The sequence below is a fragment of the Rhinatrema bivittatum genome, chromosome 8 (assembly GCF_901001135.1).
Source record: "Rhinatrema bivittatum chromosome 8, aRhiBiv1.1, whole genome shotgun sequence".
NCBI classification, from domain to species: Eukaryota; Metazoa; Chordata; class Amphibia; order Gymnophiona; family Rhinatrematidae; genus Rhinatrema; species Rhinatrema bivittatum.
Genome location: NC_042622.1, coordinates 90,896,453 through 90,917,340, shown reverse-complemented (window position 1 = coordinate 90,917,340; position 20,888 = coordinate 90,896,453). Strand labels below are relative to the sequence as shown.

Below are 20,888 nucleotides of genomic sequence, written 5' to 3'. Positions count from 1 at the left end.
GATAAATTTGCATATACAGAGTCTCCATGATATTTCATGCATATTCATTGTGGATATCCTGGAAACCTGACTGACTGGGGGGGTCCTCAGGACAGGTTTGGGAAGCTCTGCCCTAACCTCTTTGGCCTTTCCTCACAGGGGAATCAATCCATCCCCTTTATCATTTTGGTTGCCTTTCTCTGTACCTTTTCTAATTTTGTTATATACTTTTTTGAGATGTGGTGACAAGAACTGCACACAATACTCAAGATGAGGTCGTACCATGGATCGATACTGAGCCATTGTGATATTCTCTGTTTTATTCTCCTTTCCTTTCCTAATAATCCCTAGCATTCTGTTTGCTTCCTTGGCTGCTGCTGCAAACTGAGCAGAGGATTTCAACGTATTATCAATGAGGATGCCTAGGATCTTTTTTCTGATCGGTGACTCCTAAAGTGGAACCTAGCATTGTGTAGCTACAAATTGGTTTGCTCTTCCCTCACTCATTGTTCCCATTTCCAGGTCATTTATAAATATGTTAAAGAGCAGTGGTCCCATAGGGTTAGGGACCCTGAGGCCCTCCACTATTCACTTTCCTCCATTGAGAAATGTGGCCATTTAGCCCTACTCTCTGTTTTCTGTCTCTGACCCAGTCCACAATAGGACATTGCCTCGTATCCCATGACTTTTTTTATTTCCTCAGAAGTCTCTCTTGAAGGACTTTGTCAAATGTTTTCAGACTTTTTTTCATTGTTTATTTGGTTTATAAAGGATCTTCTTTTTTTCGTTACATTTAAACATATATACTATATGTAACTGTATAGATTTACTGAAGATTGAGGAGAGCAGTGAGAGCCAATAGGTCTGCCTAATGTGTAATTTTGGAAAAATTTAGCAGGTAGACCTTTCTAAGCCTTTGACAACATTGCATTCAACTCCCGATGTGCCTGTACACATCCCTGCTCCCGAAGTGCAAGATAGGAGGCATTGGAGACAACAAACAGAGCCATTGGGAACATGGAAAAGACTTTTTATGGAATAAATGCCCTCACCTGTATTTTGCAGAGTTGATATCGCTTAGGTACGCCAGAACATGTTTTGTTTCCAACCCCGCTGGCTGACTTCCTCCTATATAAATAGCAGAAGTTACAGATTGTGAGCATTTCTGTTATATTATATTGATTCCAAACCTCTCTGTCTCATTATGTTATTCCTCCTGCATTATGGACTGATGCAACTCCACCTCTTTCACACACACACACACACAGTGTCACTCCACACATGTGTATTCATACTGCTGTTCCTTTCCATTGGATACTACTGAATCCTGGACCCAATCAGCCCAGACCCCAGCCAGCAAGCTAGAGAGTGTAGTGTAATGCCAAGTGTCACCAGGTCAAATCTCTCATCATATATTCCTAAATAATTTAAAAGACAAAGTTTAATTTTCTAACTGGCAGTAAGAGATCAATTACAGGGACTGAAAGATTTACTAGAAAAATCAATGCTCAATTTATTATTTCCATTAAAACTGATGGACCAGAGTAGAATGTGTAGCTGAAAAGTTAACGGTATACCCTTTGACAAGTTTACAGTGCCAGAACTCTCTAGTGGGACAACAGCAAGACTTAAAAGCTGTCTTATAATCTAGAAACTTTACGTGTCCGATGCTGTACATTAAAAGGTTCTGCCAGCACCTCCACGATACCTCTGCCGGAGGCAGTGCCTCTCCTGGGACTTCACTCCCCCTCCACAGGTCCTGGTGCAGGCTGTCCACTTGGTCCACTCTCCCCACCAGTGTGCAGTCACCTCCGACCCCTCCTCCAAGCTATTAGAACCTTGTAGATGTTCCTGTCCAACATTTCAGGATTTGAATGGAGAAGAGTAAAGTTTACATTTAGAATCTTCCAGCTTTCTTTCTTTTACATTCTGATGAGTTCTCATGCCATGCACTTATTCGTCTCACTCTTTAGGTGGGGAAATGAGCTAGATGTGAGCTAGAAGTGGAGGGCGAACAATTTAGAAAGTGAATGGGACAGTCACTTTTACAGTGGTACTTCTGCTCACAAGTTTGAATATTGCGCTTACGGGGGTCGATTTTAAAACAAGTGCACATGCATGGTTCCCGATGCATGCACATGGACATAGCTATTTTATAACATGCGCACGTCGATGCGTGATTGTTATAAAATACAATTCTCATGCGCACATGCACGCCGTATTTTAATGTCTGCGCGCGTATGTTTGGGCAGGTGGCCTCTCCCGCGCACAGCGAGGGAGGATTTTAAAAACATACACGCGGCAACGCAATGGGGGCCTTCCCCAGTTCCCTCCCAGTCCTCTCCAATTAAGGAACGGACTGGGAGGGAACATTCCTATCCCCCTAACTACCCTTCCGACCTTTTCCCCTCTCCTCCCCGACCCCTAACCCCTACCTAGCTAGGATAACTTTTTTTTGTTTTAATACTTACTGCTCCTTTGGAGCAGATGTAACTTTGGCGCGCCGGCTGGCTGCCAGCGCACGCTTCCCCAAGACAGAGCCTAATGGCCACTGTCCCAGTCAACCCTGCTCCCTCCTGCCCAGGCCCCGCCCCCTGGCTCACCCTTTTTCACTAGCCTGGCGCTTCTGTGCATACCAGGAAATATGCGCATGGCCAGGCCGTTTCTAAAATGTGCTCAGCGTGTGCATGGCTTGTCCGTGTGCTTATCTCCCAGTATTTGCGTGCGCAGGCCTTTTAAAATTCACTCGTAAGGCTTTAAATAATGATGCTCCAGTGACCTTTGTTTCAACCTTAAAGGTTTATTGTTCTTCAAGGTCTCTGTGTTGTCTGACAAACATTTAATAGAAATTCCAGGCCCTAAATTAATCAAACCTTGTATGTTCCATGAGAGATTGTTCTTTACTATAGGCCCGGTACTGTGGAATAATCTCCCAGAGGGGAAATTAGGAAGGAAAATGTCGTAAAAATATTTAGGAAACAACTGAAAACCTTCCTATCAAGGAAGCTTTTCAAATTTTAATATGACTACTAATGATGGTTGCTGGTTATCTGATAAAAAATATGCAGTGTATATTGGTTAGAGAACCAGCAATGATTTAAAAGAAGGGTATCTCTTCTACATAATAGATTAATTTTGACAACAGTTCTTATAATTCTGGGTGCAAGAAAAACTTGTATTTTTTAATTCAATAGCATGAATGGCTTTTGCTTGAGAAGGTCAATCCAGTCTCACATTTAGTCTATTTTATTTTTAAGTTTCCATTTTAACTTGTATGTTTTCATTGTTATTTTATGTTTGCATGTTGTTTTAATTTATAACTTATCTAGCAGTTAGGCCCGTTCAAATGGGTGAGATTCCATTGGTCAGACCAGCACGTCGGTCAGAGCCGCTCTCTTCTCCACAACTTCTTACCCTTCCCATTTACTCACTCATATCCTCTTCCCTTTTCCTTCCATCCCCTCTCACCTCATCCACAACCCCTTCCCTCTCCCTCAGCCCTCCTCTACTCCCTCTTTTTCTCTTCTCCAGAACGTCTTACCCTTCCCACTTATGCACTCATATCCTCTTCCCTTTCCTTCCATCCCCTCTCACCTCATCCACAACCCCTTCCCTCTCCCTCAGCCCTCTTCCACTCCCTCTTTTTCTCTTCTCCAGAACATCTTACCCTTCCCACTTATGCACTCATATCCTCTTCCCTTTCCTTCCATCCCCTCTCATCTTCCCTTTCCTTCCCCTCTCACCTCATCTACAACCCCTTCCCTCTCCCTCAGCCCTCTTCTACTCCCTCTTTTTCTCTTCTCCAGAACGTCTTACCCTTCCCACTTATGCACTCATATCCTCTTCCCTTTCCTTCCATCCCCTCTCACCTCATCCCCAACCCCTTCCCTCTCCCTCAGCCCTCCTCAACTCCCTCTTTTTCTCTTCTCCAGGGCCAACTGTACCCTGCTGAACCTGAGAGATGCAGAGGGCGAGGGGCGCCACTATGGGGACCTGCCTCTCTCCGTACCTCCCTCCCTGTGTAGTGTGGCTTCTCACTGCTGTCCCTCCTGCCGTAATGCCCATTAAAACGGGCGAGATTTGCTGTGCTCCGGCCATCCCAACCCCCTCCCCCCTTCCCTGGCGGTGGAGGGATGGGCTCAGGCTGTTGTTGATCCGACCTCCCCCCCAGCCAGCACCGCGAAGGGCCGGAGGCGACGGCGATGGTGGGGGCAGGAGCTGCAGCGGCGGCCGAGGGGGATCTGGCAAGGCGGTGTCAACTCAATACGTTGGTGCGAGATCTGTCTCCAGCGCATGCGCGGCCCCCTCGGTGAGAGCTACAGAGCAGCTCTCTACTACACATTCGTGGCACGTCGGTCCTAGCTCCCTTATAGGTATGATTATGAATGTATTTATTTCTGTAAGCTGTTATGAATTATTGAGATAACAGAATGCAAAAAAGATTAAATAAATACAAATAGTTCAACCATTTTTTCCATGTCATACTAAGGGCCTCATTCAAGAAATATTTATCCATCAGAACAGAACGAGAGAAGTTCTGTTTTTACAATAAGGTGCTATGGGCAAAATGTACTAAGCCTTTTTCCTCACAGACAGAAAAATGGGGAAAATCCTATAGGACGTATGCCCATTCAGTATAGGATATGTACTTGTCTGGAGAAAGCACTAAGAGCTGTGGTTAGCCTTCATTGCCCTGGACACTAAAAATTCCACCTAATTAAAATGAATGGATAACAGAGGGGGCTGATTTCAGCAGAAAGGGAACTGCAGACTTGAACAATATTTTATGCTACAATGTGAGAAAAAAAAGATTGTTTTTTTAAACTGTTCTGAATGTAATATCTGATCTGACCTAGGGACCAAGTATCAAATCACATTAAATAGTGTGTCATTTCCAGTGTGGGATAACAGATAAAATCCGCTTAGTCTCCTCACCACTTATTATTATTTATTTTAAATATTTGTGATGTGCCATGCTACAAGGCACGCCGGGCATGGAGCAAAGTTTAAAATAAGGTACTTATATAATGAAATAAATAAATAAAAACCAAACACTGATGACATAATTCAGCCTCCAGTACTGGGGCCAGGGTAAAGACATGACATCACCAAATCATCATACTAGATATAATACTCCCATACTACAAAAAAGAAAATTGGGACAGACAACACACATTTAACCCAGATGCTAGAAGAAGGAGTACCAGTCACAGCCTATCCAAGGTTATAAACCCATAGCACGTGTGATTACGTACGGACGAAAAAGAATTCCAGAATCTTACCCAAAAAGGAAATTGTCACTCCTGTCTGGGCACTATAGTTGGCTCCTGAGCACAGCCAGTAAATTAGCCAGGCAATGCTTCCTGGAAACGTTAGATCAAGATCCACAACCCAATCCCACCTCTCCAATGAATGCCAGGAGCCTACGGCACCACTGATGTAGACACCAGCTCAAGGACTAATGGAATCTAGAGCCCTATAAAGCTGGCAGCAACCCACAGTGGCACTAATACAAATGTCAGTTCAGTAATGGACGCTGCTCCTTTCCAAAAGCAATGAGCAGGAGCCCCCAAATCCCAGGCTGCACCTGCCGTGGCTCACCTGTGATGCAACAAAAGCAGGGCTTCCTATGAAGAGAGCAAGGGGAAGAATCCATCTCAGGCCAGACATGTCTTCCAGACTCAAAACTCTCCTCCAGCTCTGCTTCATTCTGTGCAGACAGACATTAACAAGACGAAACGAGCACCGGGTTATTTTTTAGAAATGATGCCAAGAGTAATGCCCCTGTAATGGTTTCTCGGGCTTTCGGAGCCCTAACCAACGGGCTAATGCATTGAGCAACACTAGCCATCCTGACTCCAGGGTTACAATATTTTCTCAAACTTTTAAATAAGAAGTCCCACCAAGAACAAAAAGAGCCTATTTTCCAAGACGTGCATGAGTGTGTGTGTGTCCGAGGAGCATATGCATGGATTACAAAATTAAACACACCCCTGTTGAACTCCTCATGTCTAGGTTTGGATTTGCCAATAGGCACACGAGGCCTGTACCTAGGGCAGCAGGCCAGCTCATGATTTGTTGCCTTCCAGCTGTGCTGAATCTCACTCAGCAGAGAACAGCCCTCTGCTTTCTGCTCCAGCCGCTCCCCAGCCAGTGCAGAGAACAGGAAAGGCTGAAAGGCACATAGGAAAGAAAAACTGCTCTGCTCCCTGTTCCAGCCCCTCCTATCCTGTGCAGGGAACAGGAGGAGAGGGGTGAGGCCAGAGCACACAACCCGGAGCCAAGTGGGCTTCGCCTGTCATTCCTGGACCTGAGTGGAGGATGTGTGCCTGGAACAGAAAGAGCAGAGCAAAGATGTTTGTGCCTTAGACCTTCTACTCTGTTGTCCTCTGTCCATAGCACCAACAGTGCCTTACGGCAGCAAAATCCTAAATATGTCGCTGCCCATTTCCTCTGACAGGGCCTGAAAATCCAGTGTGGATAGGATACAAAACATAAAAGTTATTAGTGACAGATATGCACACACATAGCAATCTCATACGCCCTCTTTTCCTTCAGAAGGTAGACTAAACAAATTGGCACTCTATGGGTTATTAGTCTAGAGTATTCCCAGTTTCAGAGATGGGCCTTCTATGAGATTTCTGTTCAACTCCTCTACCCCCCAGCCTGTTGGTCACGCCAGGATTACAATAACTACAATTGCAAACTCCTAAGTATTGCTTGCGGTGAGGAGACATTCTCTTTGTAATAGTTTCATTGTACTTGGTTCTTTTCTCATTTGTGTTTTTTAAAAATACAGTTGCAGCATTGCAAGTATACAAGAGTGTAAATATTTAAGATCCAGGTGCAGTTCATACTCTTTCTCTGCACAGCCCTGGGCGTAGACAGACACAGAGTGCTCTGACCTCTCCCACAGATAGAATTCAGAGATGGATCTCAGATCTTTGAATGAGAAACCAGGCACTGCCCCTCTTACATAGCAAAGCCAGAAATGTCTTTCTGCTCTCTAGTAAAAAAATAAAACTAAATATTGGCTAGCTGCAATAATGCACCAGAGGTGTCAGGCAAGAACCCACTGGAGATAAAAAACCAGAGGTGGTTTAGTTCAGGCAAACAAAGTCCAGAAACAACGAAACTCAGGGCGGAGTGCAGGGGTGTCCTTGGAGAGCCCCAGACGGAAGAGTTTGTGAAGATTGGGTTTCAAAGCGAGCAAACACAGGTCAGGAAAAACTCATGATTACCAAATACTTCCGACTACAAAAATGCGGTGAAGCTGGTTAGGAAAATATGAGCGACTGCTTACGCTGGGGAAGACAGGTCTCATTACACTTATTTGGTACAGGCTGGGAAGATGGGGTCATGAATTTCTGAATGATCATAATGATTATTTAATAGAAACCTGACAGTAGAAAAAGACCATAGGCCTATCTAGTCTGCCTAACTATGTCAACTGCTCAACTCTACAATCCCTACCACTCCCTCAAAGTTCCCCTGTGTTGATCCCATCCTTCACTAAATTCAGATATTCACCTTGTCTTCACCACCTCCAATGAGAGGCTGTTCCATGCATCCACTATCCTTTCTGTAAAAAAATATTTCCTTAGATTACTCTTGAGTCTATCCCCTTTTCATCCTTATCATATGACCGCTCATTCCAGAGTTTCCTTTCTCCTGAAAAGGATCCACCTCCTGTGCATTGATACTTAGAGGTATTTAAATGTCTCTATCATATCTTCCCTATCCCACCTTTCCTCTAGGTCATTCATGTTTAGATCTTTAAGTGAATCCTCAAATGCTTTATAATGAAGACTACCTCCAATTTTAGGAGCCACCCTCTGGACCGACTCCAACTGGTTTATATCTTTTTGAAGGTGCAGCCTCGGGACTGTACACAGTATTCCAAATGAGGTCTCACCAGGGATCTATATAGGCAGGGCCAAGGGTGCCGACCATTAGGGGGTGTGAGCCATGTGGGGCCACGAGCGGTGATGGCAAAGAGGAGTGGTGTTTTGGCGGGCCGAGCACTACTAGCGGCCCAGAAAACTGAGAGGGAGGAGTCGGGGCTGTGACCGGGATGGGGGTGTCAGCGTGACCATTGGGGGGGGGGGGGGTGCAAGGCAGAAGGTGCATAGAGCACCTAATCCCCTTGCACCAGCCCTGTATATAGGGGAAATATCATGCCTTTTCTTCTGCTGACCATTCTTCTCTCTATGCATTCAAGCATTCTTCTTGCTTTTACTATCACCTTGTCTATCATCAGATATGACCATCCCCAGATCCCGCTCTTATTTCATGCATAGAAGAATATCAACTTAAATGCATGACTAAGAACATAAGAACATAAAACTTGGCAAAATGGGTCAGACCAAAGGTCCATCACGCCCAGTATCCTGCTTCCAACAGTGGTCAATCCAGGTCAGAAGTACCTGGCAGGATCCCAAAGGGTAAAAAGATTCCAAGCTGCTTATCCCAAGAATAAGCAGTGGATTTCTGCTACCCTACCTTATTAATGGTTAATGGACTTTTCTTCCAGGACCTTGTCCAAACCTTTTCTAAATGCAGCTACACTAATAGCTTTCACCACATCTGGCAACGAATTCCAGAGCTTAATTATGTGCTGAGTAAAAAAATGTTTTTTCTTATTAGTTTTAAATGTATTACCTAGAAACTTCATTGTGTGTCCCCTGGTCTCTGTACTTTTCGAAAGAGTAAACAACCGATTTACTCGTTCCATTCCACTCATTATTTTATAGGCCTCTATCATATCTCCCATCAGATGTTTCTTCTCTAAACTGAAGAATCCTAACCTCTTTAGCCTTTCTTCGTTGAGGAATTGTTCCATCTCCTTTATCATATTGGTCGCCCTTCTCTGTACCTTTTCTAATTCTGCTATATCTTTCTTGAGATATGGTGACCAGAACTGCAAACAATACTCAAGATAAGGTTGCACCATAGAGCAATACAGAGGGATTATGATATTCTCTGTTTTATTCTCCATTCCTTTCCTAATGATCCCTAGCATTCTAGTTGGTCTCTTGGCTGCTGCTGCACTCTGAGCAGAAGATACCAAACGTATTTTCAACGATGACACCTAGATCCTTTTCCTGAGTGGTGAATCCTAATGTGGAACCTTGCATTGTGTAGCTATAACTTTGGTTACTCTTCCCTAAGTGCATCACTTTGCACTTGTCTACATTAAATTTCATTTGTCATTTGCATGCCCAGTCTCCCAGTTTTGCAATGTTCTCTTGTAATTTTTCACAATCCTCTTGATGTTTAACAACTTTGAATAATTTTGTGTCATTGGAATATTTAATCACCTCACTTGTTGTTCCCATTTCCGGGTTGTTTATAAATATATTAAAAAGCAGTGGTCCCAGAATAGATACCTGGGGCATTCCACTATTCACTTTTTTCCATTGGGAAAATTTACCATTTATCCCTACTCTCTGTTTTCTTTTAACCAGTTGGCAATCCACAATATCACACTGGCTCCTGTCCCATAATTTTTTAATTTCCTAATAAGTCTCTCAAGAGGTACTTTGTCAAATGTTTTCTGGAAATCCAGATACACTAAATCAACTGGCTCTCCATTATCCACATGTTTATTTACGCCCTCAAAAAAATGTATTAAATTTGTGAGGCAAGACTTCCCTTAGCTAAATCCATGTTTTAGTATTAAATATTAGCTGTCAGTCTCTAGACCATTCCTCGAGCTTCAGAAAAAAGTGATTTAGAAAAAATGATTAAATTTGCAGGTTAGAAAGCAGATTTCATCTTAGGGAAATGCCCAATGTGCTTTACATTGTTAAAGAGATTCAGAAACATAGAGGCAGCCATCTCAGGCGTGAAAGCTCTGGGCAACAGACCTGCAGGGCAGGTTCCCAAGAGTAACGGAGAAAAGCAAATCAGCAAAAGCACAAAATTACTCAATTACAGTTGGATAAAGTGGGATACAGAGAAAGTGTAAGGGACAATGGGTAGAATTCAGGAGTCCCAGCTGGGGTTTGCCTGACCTCCAGTCCTGTGCTTTGTCCAGTCACAGAATGCAGGTTATTGTTGTATTTATAAGCGGCCTAATTCGAAGAGACTCTACGCAGCCTATAACAGCAGCAAAAGAATCCTATACACAAAAATCATCCAAGGACATGTAGAAAAACATACATTCATTAGGGCTTTTTTTGGATCAAAGTCCTTGTACTTTCTGAAAGAGGTTTGTTATACCAAGTGCCCTTCATCCATTCCCACCTTACAACCTCTGAGATTAACTTTAAATCAGGAGTAGGCAACTCCAGTCCTCAAGAGCCACAAGCAGATCTGGCTTTCAGGCTATCCACAATGACTATGCAGGAGGTATATTTGCATGTACTGCCTCCATTGTATGTAAACATGTCTCATGCACATTCATGGTGGATGTCTATAATAAACCAGACCTGTTTGTTGCACTGCAGAACGGAGCTGCCTGCCTCTGATTTAAATCCCAGCTGAACTGGAGCCCGGAGCTCTTGGCTGGCCCTTCCGGGGACAGGTGCCACAGACTCTAGCACTTGGCTTTGATTAAGCTTTTCCAGACATTTCTGGTAGAAAGCCAAGAAACAGTGCTGGAGGATGTTCCTTTGCAATTTGGTCAGTCTAACATTAACTTGGAAAAAAATGTAGATGAAGATTATAGAAATAATTCAGCCCAAGGAGATAGATAGCAGATCTTTAAGAAGCAAAAACATTGCAATGCATCTACTAAATTAGGGCAGAAGGAAATAAAGGTTTCTGTTACATTTTGCCAGGTAACATTTTCAAATAAAATGCATTAATAAACCATAGTTTAATTCAGCTTTTTTTGCCAGGCAGTTTCCGCCTAATGTTTATATTTCCAGCTCTGGAAATCAGGGCTGGGGTTTGGCACTATACAATGAACCTTCATTTGTAACTTCCCAGGGTTTCTTTTTTTTCTCTCTCTCTCTCTCTCAGTATTTTTAAAACTCCTTCCCAACTCAACACAGCCATCACAAGGACAGTCCTGGACCAGGGGGCCACAAACTCTCGCGAACCGGCCAAGGTGGACCCCTAAATCTAGCCTCTAGGCATCACAGGTGAGGGGAGGCAGAGATTGCCCTCTCCGGAGCTGTGAATATTAGTTTTAGTTGTTAATAATCTAACAGGTCCCAGGGTCGACTTCCCTCATTTTATCTATAAATTCCTTCACATAGATTCACCTGCTACTCTTACTTGGCAGACCAGCATCCAATGCCCAGGGCCCACCTTCCAGGTGCCTGCCAGTGGGAGCTGGGCAAGGCAACCCATCAATCCCTGTTGACCCTGGGACATGCTGGTCTGCAAGGATTACCCACTGCACCTGTCCACCCAACATGAGGAAGCCTGGGTCACCCGGAAAATCCACCTGGGGAGAGAGGAGAAAAGAAGCACCCCTAGAAACACTCTCTCCCTTCTCAAAATAAATCTCCAAAAGCAAATCTCTCTCTTCCCCCTCCCAAAACAAGATTTCAAATTAGCAAGCAAACAGAAAGTGCTAATCTGTTCCAGGACCACCTGAGGTAATCCATTGACAGTGCATTGCTAGGTGCATACAGTGGAAGGACACTCGTGCACCTGCTGATAACACCTAACTTGCACTGTTACCTTTCTATTAAAGGAATTAGACCATAACGCCCGGTCCTGGTACCTTCCTTTACGCTGAATAAAACCCAGGGCAGAAAATGATGACGTTCAGCAAGTTCTGCCCTTCTTGAAATGACGTGTGTCTGTGTGTCTGTGTGTGTGTGTGTGTGTGTGCCTGTCTGTGTATGTGCGTGTGTCTGTGTGTGTGTGTGTCTGTGTGTGTGTGTGTGTGTGTGTGTCTGTGTGTGTGTGTGTGTGTGTGTGTCTGTGTCTGTGTGTGTGTGTGCCTGTCTGTCTGTGTATGTGCGTGTGTCTGTGTCTGTGTATGTGCGTGTGTCTGTGTGTGTGTGTGTCTGTGTGTGTGTGTGTCTGTGTGTGTGTGTGTGTGTGTCTGTATGTATGTGTGTGTGCCCCCCATGCAGTCGCCCTACCTTCAGGAAGGGCCGTGACTGTTCTCCCGGGTGCCGGTGCTGGTCCTGCTGCGGGATGAGGCTGCAGTATCAGGTGCAGGATGCAATGGTGCATCCCAGGCTGGGGCTGCCGGGAGTGCGCCCTCTCTCTCTCTCACCAGCCCCAGCTGCCCTCTCACCGACAGTTTCACCAAGTTTTCTCCTTTCTGGTCCCTGGGTCTCCTGCCCTCTCTCTCTCTCTCCTTTTAAAAGTCAGAGATCGGGTTTCCAATGAGCCGGAGCTGCAGTGGTGTCCCGGGCCACTTCGGAGCTCTTTATAGCTGTCAGAGGGACGGGAAGGACTCGATACCTCTCCCTCCCTCCCTCCTGCTCTCCGCCCCCCAGCCGTGACTAGGAGGATCGGGGAAAACTGGCCAGCTCCAGTCCAGGTCTGGTTCTGCAACGGTCCTTCTCCAATTCACTCAGATAGCGAGAGGCTGAGTCCAACCGTGGTATTAGTTCTTATTTTCACACTGCAAATATAAGCGCAATATCTGCATCCGAAACGATCGAACCGGGACGAAGGTAGAGATTCTGGCAGAGCTACGAATGCTCGTAGTTTTCCGAAGCGATTCGCAGCCTGGCCCGGTTTGACTCCGGTTGTCGGAACCTCCCCGCTTTTGAGGAGATTCGGATTTAGGCTGCTTTAGCCAACCACACTTCGAGCCATCATTGCTTGCCCTAATCTCACTGGAAGCTTCGGGTGCTGCAGGTGTTCTGCAGTCATCTGCAGCCTTCTTTATTAGGGAAGAGAAAGTACATCTGGTGCTTATATAAATTATATCACACTTAGGTTAGATGATGGGTTCGGCATTTGTCTTTGTGCTGAGGATTCAAAGACAGACAAAAACCCAGAAGAAATTAGACCGAATGTGTTCTTCGATTTAAAAAAAATAAAAATAAAAAATCCCTGATCCCCAGTATTAGAATCTCCAAATCTGATAGCAGTCCTAAGGTCAGTTTTTAGTCGCTTATCCCAACCCTCCCTTAAGTACCTACAAATGAATCTCTGCTCAGAAAAGAGAGGGGACATGACAGAAGTTTATAAAATCATTACTCCTGGGCGAATTCTGCGCACAAACACTGAAAATTCTGCACAATTCTGCAAACTTTATATTGGTCGAAATAACACAATTTACATGACAGTCTTTAAGTAATTACATTTTATATTATTACAGAAAAAAGTTATTACTTAAAGTTGCAGAATTTTAAATATTTTGAGCAGAATTTCCCTAAAAAGAGAGTGTCCCTTCCACATACACACACCCTCATACAGGCTCTCTCACTCTCTGGCACACACACATCCCCTCATTCAGGGCCCTCTCTCTTGCATACACACCCACACAAGCTACCTTTCTCCCTTACACATACATCCTCACACAGGCTACCTATGTCTCTCTCTCACGCACCCCTTCACACAGGCTCTGTCTCACACATACACAATCCCTTCACACAGGCTAGCACCCTCACATACACACAATCCCTTTTTCATTCACACGAGCTCCCAATCTCTCACACACATACACACTCATTCACAATCTCCTCATACAGGCTCCCTCTCTCTGGCACCCACACTCAAGCATCCCCCCAGCCCCCCCCCCCCCCTTACCTCCCATGCTCTCTCTCACACCCTCCTGCTCTCTGTCACCCTCCCCTCATATAGGCTTCCTCTCTGAAACCCACACTCAACAATCCCCCCCACTTCCCCTCTTACTAACCAAGCTGTCTCTCACCCTCCCCCACACCCCCTCTCCTCATATAGGCTCCCTCTCTGAAACCCACACTCAAGCATCCCCTCTACTCCCCCTCTTACTAACCAAGCTGTCTCTTACCCTCCCCCACACCTCCTCTCCTCATATAGGCTCCCTCTCTGAAACCCACACTCAAGCATCCCCCCACCCATCCTCTTACCTCCCATGCTCTCTCTCACACCCTCCTGCTCTCTTTCACCCTCCCCACCCCCCTCTTACCAACCATGCCCTCTGTCACCCTCCCCTCTCTCACACACACATTTTCTCTCACACCCTCCTGCTCTCTCTCACCCTCCCCTCCCCTCTCTGACACACATTTTCTCTCACCGGCATGCCATGGGCCGCGCTCTGTTCGTGGCGAAGATGAAGGCCCAGTGCGCCGTTCATGAATGGCGCGCCAGGCCTTCATCTTCACCGTGAACGGAGTGCATCCCACGGCACACGGGGGCCTTCCCTTTTCACCACGAACGGCACACCGGGCCTTCATCTTCACCGCGAACGGAGCGTGTGCCATGGGACACGCTCTGTTCACGGCATGCCGGGGTCTGCTCTGCTATTTTCTGCGCAGAATTTGGCAATTCTGCGCAGGGGGTAATTCTACACAAATTCTGCATTCCACGGTAGCACAGAATTCCCCCAGGAGTAAATCATGAATGGAATGGAATGGAATGAGTAAATAAAGGACAATTATTTGCCCTTTTAAAAATACTAAAACAAGGGGACACTCCATGAAACTAACATCCAGCAGATTTAAAATAAATGCTAGAAAGCACTTTTCCACTCAGCACACAATCAAGCTGTGGAATCTGATGCCAGAGGAGGTGGTCAAGGTGACTAGCACAGGAGCTTTAAAAGAGGTTTGGACAGGTTCCTGGAGGAAAAGTCCATGACGCATTATTAGCCAGGTAGAGTAAAGAAAGCTCCTGCTATCCCTGGGAGTGAGTAACAGGAGTTAGGTCTACTTTATGGGATCTGCCAGGTACTTATGGATTGGCCACTGTCAGAGACAGAATGTTGGGCTTGATGGACCTTGGTCTGACCCAGCATGGCAATTCTTATGTTCCTATGCCTAAATCCTATAGTGCTGAGGAAATGATAAGTAGCAGCAGCATATGCCATAACACTTCTGCATAATAAAGAACCCTTCCTTCGTTTTAAAGGTGTTTTCAAAAAGCCTTTTTGTGCAAGGGCTTATGACATAAACCAGAGTAGGTCTAAATTCAGTATATATTCACTAGAGTATTTTTCTGTCAAGAAGCCAGATCTGATGGTCCCTGGATCATCACAATTAATTCACTGGGAAAAAAAAAAAGGAATTAATTTGAATACATTTTTTAAAATCAGTTTTATATCATGGCTAACACCATACCTGTCAGCAATGCATCAAAATAATCTTTCCTCTCTTTATCCACCTCCCACAGTAATCACAAATAAGTGCAACCACCACCTTGAATAATTACAATAGGCTGCAGATTATTTGGAAATGAAATACCTCACCCAAGAGGGATTTACATCAATTCATTTTGTGAGCTGGAAAGACTCAGATGAGTTTGGTGTATTACTTGTGAATAAGTCTCCCAAGATCCCGAAAAGAATTCATATGCTGTGTTCAGGAAAGGTATGTGCTCTCTTATTTCACCCCTTTCTGTCTGCTTCTCTTCCTTTTAATCTTGTTCCATTCTTCTTACCACTCAGTTCTCTTTCTAACAGGCTCCCATTTTCTCTGATTTAAACAGCACAAAGAAGGCAGAGTGAATCATGTGCAGATAATGTTCTCTCTATTATTGTGTAATATTTCCACCCATTTCGGTTGTATTTCCATACTTAATATTGCACCATTTTTTTTTTTTACATAAAACTTTCAAACTTTCTGCAGAATTCTCTCCCTCAGATCTGGGATGCTGTTGAAATAGCACTCACACCCTGGGAGGGAGGAGAGAGGCTAGGGCAGGTCTTACAGCAACACCTGGTGGTCAGTTAAAGAGTAGCATGGATAAGATTTCCAAAAGGAGCTGCCCACTGCTTTCGCAGTCAGGGAAGGTCCCTGCAGATTTGGGATCTTATCTGGAAGGGGGAGGGAAGAGAGAAGTCTGGAAATTTAAAAATCTCTATATATTGGATCTCTGATTTAAAAAAAAAAAAGTGTGGAGAGGAAGATGTTAGAAGAGAGGTTGTGCAGGGAGGACAAAAAAAAAAAGAAAGAAAGAAAGCTCTGAACTCAGCTCAAATAAGAATTTAAATTAACAGTGCAGCAAAATATCATTTACCAGACAGCATATCTGCTTCAGGCTGGTGTGTATAGTTAAGTAGCATTGCCTAATATATTTTTTTCTTAAAAAGGAAAAAATAATTACATGTCTGCTCCTTAATTTCTCTTCTTCCCTTCCCCAAGCTGCCTTGTAAATGGGATTGTAGACAGCACTGAGCAATTGTTTTTGTCTCTTGGCAGGGTGCGCATGTAACATAAGAACATAAGAACATAAGATATGCCATACTGAGTCAGACCAAGGGTCCATCAAGCCCAGTATCCTGTTTCCAGCAGTGGCCAATCCAAGTCCCAAGTACCTGGCAAGTACCCAAACATTAGATAGATCCCATGCTATTAATGCCGGCAACAAGCAGTGGATATTCCCTATTGATTAATAGCAGTTTATAGACTTCTCCTCCAGGAACTTACCCAAACCTTTTTTAAACCCAGCTATAATAACTGCCTTAACCACATCTTCTGGCAATGAATTTCAGAGCTTAATTGTGCAATGAGTGAAAAATAATTTTCTCTGATTTGTTTTAAATGAGCTACTTGCTAACTTCATGGTGTGCCCCCAAGTCCTTGCATTATCCAAAAGAGTAAATAACTGATTCACATTTACCCATTCAAGTTCTTTCATGATTTTGTAGACCTCTATCATATCCCCCGTTAGCCATCTCATCTCCAAGTTGTACAGCCCTAACCTCCTTAGCCTTTCTTCATAGGGCAGCCATTCCATGCCCTTTAGCATTTTTGTCGCCCTTCTCTGTACTTTCTCCAGTGCAACTATATCTTTTTTTGAGATATTGTGACCAGAATTGCACACAATATTCAAGATGCAGTCTCACCATGGAGCGATACAGAGGCATTATGATATCCTCTGTTTTATTTGTCATTCCCTTCATAATAATCCCTAACATTCTGTTTGTTTTTTAACCACCACAGCACACTGAGCCGACAGTTTCAATGTAATATTCACTATGATGCCTAGATCTTTTTCCTGGGTGGTAGCTCCTAATATGGAATCTGACATCATGCAACTACAGCATGGATTATTTTTCCCCATGTGCATCACCTTGCAATTGTCCACATTATATTTCATCTGCCATATGGATACTCAATCTTCCAGTCTTTCAAGGTCCTCCTGCAATTTATCACACTCCTCTTGAAATTTAACTACTCTGCATAATTTTGTGTTATCTACAAATTTGATCACCTCACTCATTGTACCCCTTTCCAGATAATTTGTAAATATATTAAAAAGCACCCGTCCAAGTACAGATCCCTGAGGCACTCTACTGTACCTTTTTTCACTGTGAAAACAGACATTTAATCCTACTCTCTATTTCCTGTCTTTCAACCAGTTTGCAATCCACAAAAGGACATCGCTTCCTATCCCATGACTTTTTAGTTTTCTTAGAAGCCTCTCATGAGGGACTTTGTCAAACGCCTTCTGAAAATCCAAATACACTACATCTACTGGTTCACCTTTATCCACATGTTTATTAACCCCTTCAAAACACGTGGCAGATTTGTGAGGCAAGACTTCCCTTGGGTAAATCCATGCTGGCTGTGTCCCATTAAATCATGTCTGTCTATATGTTCTGTGATTTTATTCTTTATAACAGTTTCCATGATTTTATTTTTTATAATAGTTTCCACTGTTTTCCCCAGCACTGAAGCCAGGCTCACCAGTCTGTAGTTTCCCGGATCACCTCTGGAGCCCTTGTCATGCACTGGCATCACAATTAACCATCAGGTGCAGAAGCTGCAAAGCTCTTCCAAATTCTCATCTGAATGTGTTTATTGTAATGAGCCCTGCAATCAGTGCCATGTTACTAGAGCCCTCTGAGGCAAGAAGCTTGGTTTTGGAAAGTCCTCATCAAAAGAGAGTGCATGAGAGCCCTCCTTGCCCAGTTTCAGTTTTCTAAAAGGTGCACAGGTGAGCCCCTGTCATAAGATGAAACTGTATAAAACCAGTTTCTGTCCTGGTGGGGGTTTGCAGCTGAATAAGCGTGACTGCCCTGGGCCCCACATTTTGGAGGGGGGGAGGAGAGGCACACCTCACCAAGGTAGCCCCTTTCAGCATTCCAGGGCCCTGCTGCTGTTGTTTGCCCGGGGTCCTGCACCCTCCTAAGGTTAGCCCTGTCTGTATATAAACCAGTTTGGAAACCCTACTCCTGGTATGTATATGTCTACCCTTCCCTCAGTTTACACTTAGCACCACTAGCAAACAAAAAACAAAAAAAACCCAATTGTGTTCACTTTTAATTGGTGTTGGCACTTTCTGCAAATTTGAAAAAGACATTATCCAACATTGCACAAACTGTTAACCAAAGTAAAATCATAAGCAAAAGGAAAAGTACAAGCAGAAGGGCGCAGAGAGTAACAGCATTCACATTAACAATAATATGATGGCTTTTAGGAACAGTTCCCAATATGGAAGGTGATGGCAGGAGAGCGACCTCCTGCTGGGAAAATGTCTGCAATGACAGGGACCTCAGTCTTTAGATGGGGTTTCTATGGTCATGCTAGAACCAGTCCTGGAAGGCTGGCACCTTGGCCATTCCTTGGTCTCCCAAAGCCCATACACTATTAACTAACAATTATGAGCTAGGTCACACAATCTGCAGCAAGGCACACTTGCAATGAAGCTTTTAACTTTTTTTGTCTAGTAAAAGAATTGACCTTCATTAAGCTGAAACATCTTGTACACACAACAGAACCAACAGAATAGGTGGCCCCGATATTTAATCGGAGCCCACGGGTTACCTGGGGGAGTGCTGGACAGCCGGGCGCATCGCGTGATGTCATCGGGACGCACCGCAAAGCGCGTCGCGTCCCGATGACGTCGGGGCATGGTCCAGCCCCAGTGGGGGCCTTCCGGGGCTAGCGTCAGCAAGGAGGGGCGGCGCCGATGGGAAACACCGCCCCTCCAGGGGGCGTTCCGGTTGCCGGCGTCATCGGCCCCGATGACGCCAGAGCCCGGATCTCCGCCCCTTTGGGGCGTTCCTGCGGCCGGCATCATCCGAAGGGACCGGCTCGGCCCGATGACGTCGGCCGGGGTTTAAAGGGCCGGTGCCTCGAGGCAGCCGGCCCTTTTTCCCTGGAGAGCCGTTTCCCCACCCTCCCACCCTGTACAAGTTGTAAGGTGTAATGGAGATAGGAGGCGGGGATAGAAGGGAGCAACACAATGTCGCAGCTGGGGGCGGGTACCCGGGCCAATAGGACTTAGGGTAAAGGGATCAGCCGCGGGCTGACAAGCAGATTGCCGGAAGAAAAGGGGGACCACGTCCGGAGGCAGGGCCCCCCTGCTTACTACGCGGCGGGGGGCCGGTGAACGGAAGTCGCCTTGCTTGGAGCGCGGCAGGCGGCACGGGGTGGGCGTGGTCCCGGCAGAACGTGTGGCAATAAATAGATATATATAGGTATTGGCCGAGGGTGGTGGGTTGTTATGATTACATTGTGTGCTGTTATATAAACATATGGTTAAATAAAAGCTGCGGCCAGTTTTACCCAAGATACGTTTTGAGTGGTCATTAAGCACTGCAGGTGGGTGAGCGCCCGGGAACAAAGGAAGTCACGAGTCCCAGAGTCAATAGAATGAATCACTTTTCAAGATAGCAAACCAAAACGTCCCTCAGCATACTGCGAAAACAGGGCCTAAAATGACCTGACTTCAAAGAGCACATTATGTGCTACAGGTTCCCAGAACGCATACACTTTGTATATGACATCCATGTGGTAAGACTATTTGTCTGTACAGACCAGGAATGTATGCCCTAATGGTGCTCTCCATTGACAAGCTTTACATGCATGGTGAAGGTGTGCTTGGCCCGAGAACTAATTTTATGGGCACAAGGTGAATACCAGCCAAAAGGAAACACAGAGACAGAAAAACAATCTGTGTGTGAGTGAGAGAGAGAGAGAAAGCCATTCTATCTGCTCAAGGAGGAATTTGAATTCCCCTGTACTTTGCAAGCTCTGAATTCCATGAAAGCAGATGGGACAGCTGATGAAGACTTTGAAAAAGGAAAAGTCAGTCAATTGCCCTGCAGGAGAAAGTGCAGGAAAATACCAAACACCGAAGCTAAAAAAACATGTACCTAATACCTTCTAAACACAAAATATCCAGGGAGAGCATGGAGAAAGATACCAAGAACATTTGCCAGAAAGATACAGAAATAGTCCCAATTGTTTTAGGCATCACTGGTTTGATTAAAAAGAATTTCCAAGCCCACCTCGATATGAGCTCCAAAAGGAAGCTCTCTGTGGCAGGTTACAAGTACTAAGATAAGCACTATCTGTAGATTTCAGCTTGAGATCACTTCCAACTTATGAATGCACAAAACACATTCATTTGGAGATATTATCCAAGTGAGAAGAGACTGAAACCTGCTTATTTGCACTATACAATCAGTCACAGCCACGTGTAGTTCAGCAGACTAACAAGGGCTTGCAGTCATGCAGATGAGAATCAGAACACTAGGACTACACTGATCGCTCTGTCCTGGCCTCCTGTTCTATGGGGCTGAAGGATTTGGGTTCATTACGCAGGTAACACACTGGAGTCTCAGGCAACACTGACAGTGGTGATCTCTATGGATGACCCAGGCTAGAGGCAGAAAATCCTGAAAGATTCGGATCCCCGGAGAAGTCCCTTTCATCCAATGTTCATCTGTAATCATGTCCAGAAAGGAGCCTGTGTGGGCATCGCTAAAGCTTCAACTATGCAGAATCCATGTCCTGGAGTCAAATCCAGTAACTTCCTTACGAGTCCCAAAGAACCTAGGGTCACTCAGCAAAACAGTGCTGGGAAAGACTGCTGGTAAGAGACACTTAGCT

General features: G+C 44.9%; 1 protein-coding gene across 1 annotated transcript in view; it reads right to left on the bottom strand.

Annotated features, from left to right (window-relative positions):
- The window catches only part of ADAMTSL2 (ADAMTS like 2), a 66,669-nt gene extending 54,363 nt beyond the window's left edge, over positions 1–12,306 (bottom strand). The window contains exons 1-4 of the mRNA XM_029611960.1: positions 12,027–12,306; positions 5,581–5,689; positions 1,688–1,830; positions 1,032–1,107 (exon numbers count right to left, since the gene is read on the bottom strand). Coding sequence (XP_029467820.1) covers positions 1,032–1,107; positions 1,688–1,830; positions 5,581–5,688 — 327 coding nt within the window. The 5' untranslated portion in view covers position 5,689; positions 12,027–12,306. The remainder of the gene's footprint in view (positions 1–1,031; positions 1,108–1,687; positions 1,831–5,580; positions 5,690–12,026) is intronic.
- Positions 12,307–20,888: the final 8,582 nt, after the last annotated feature.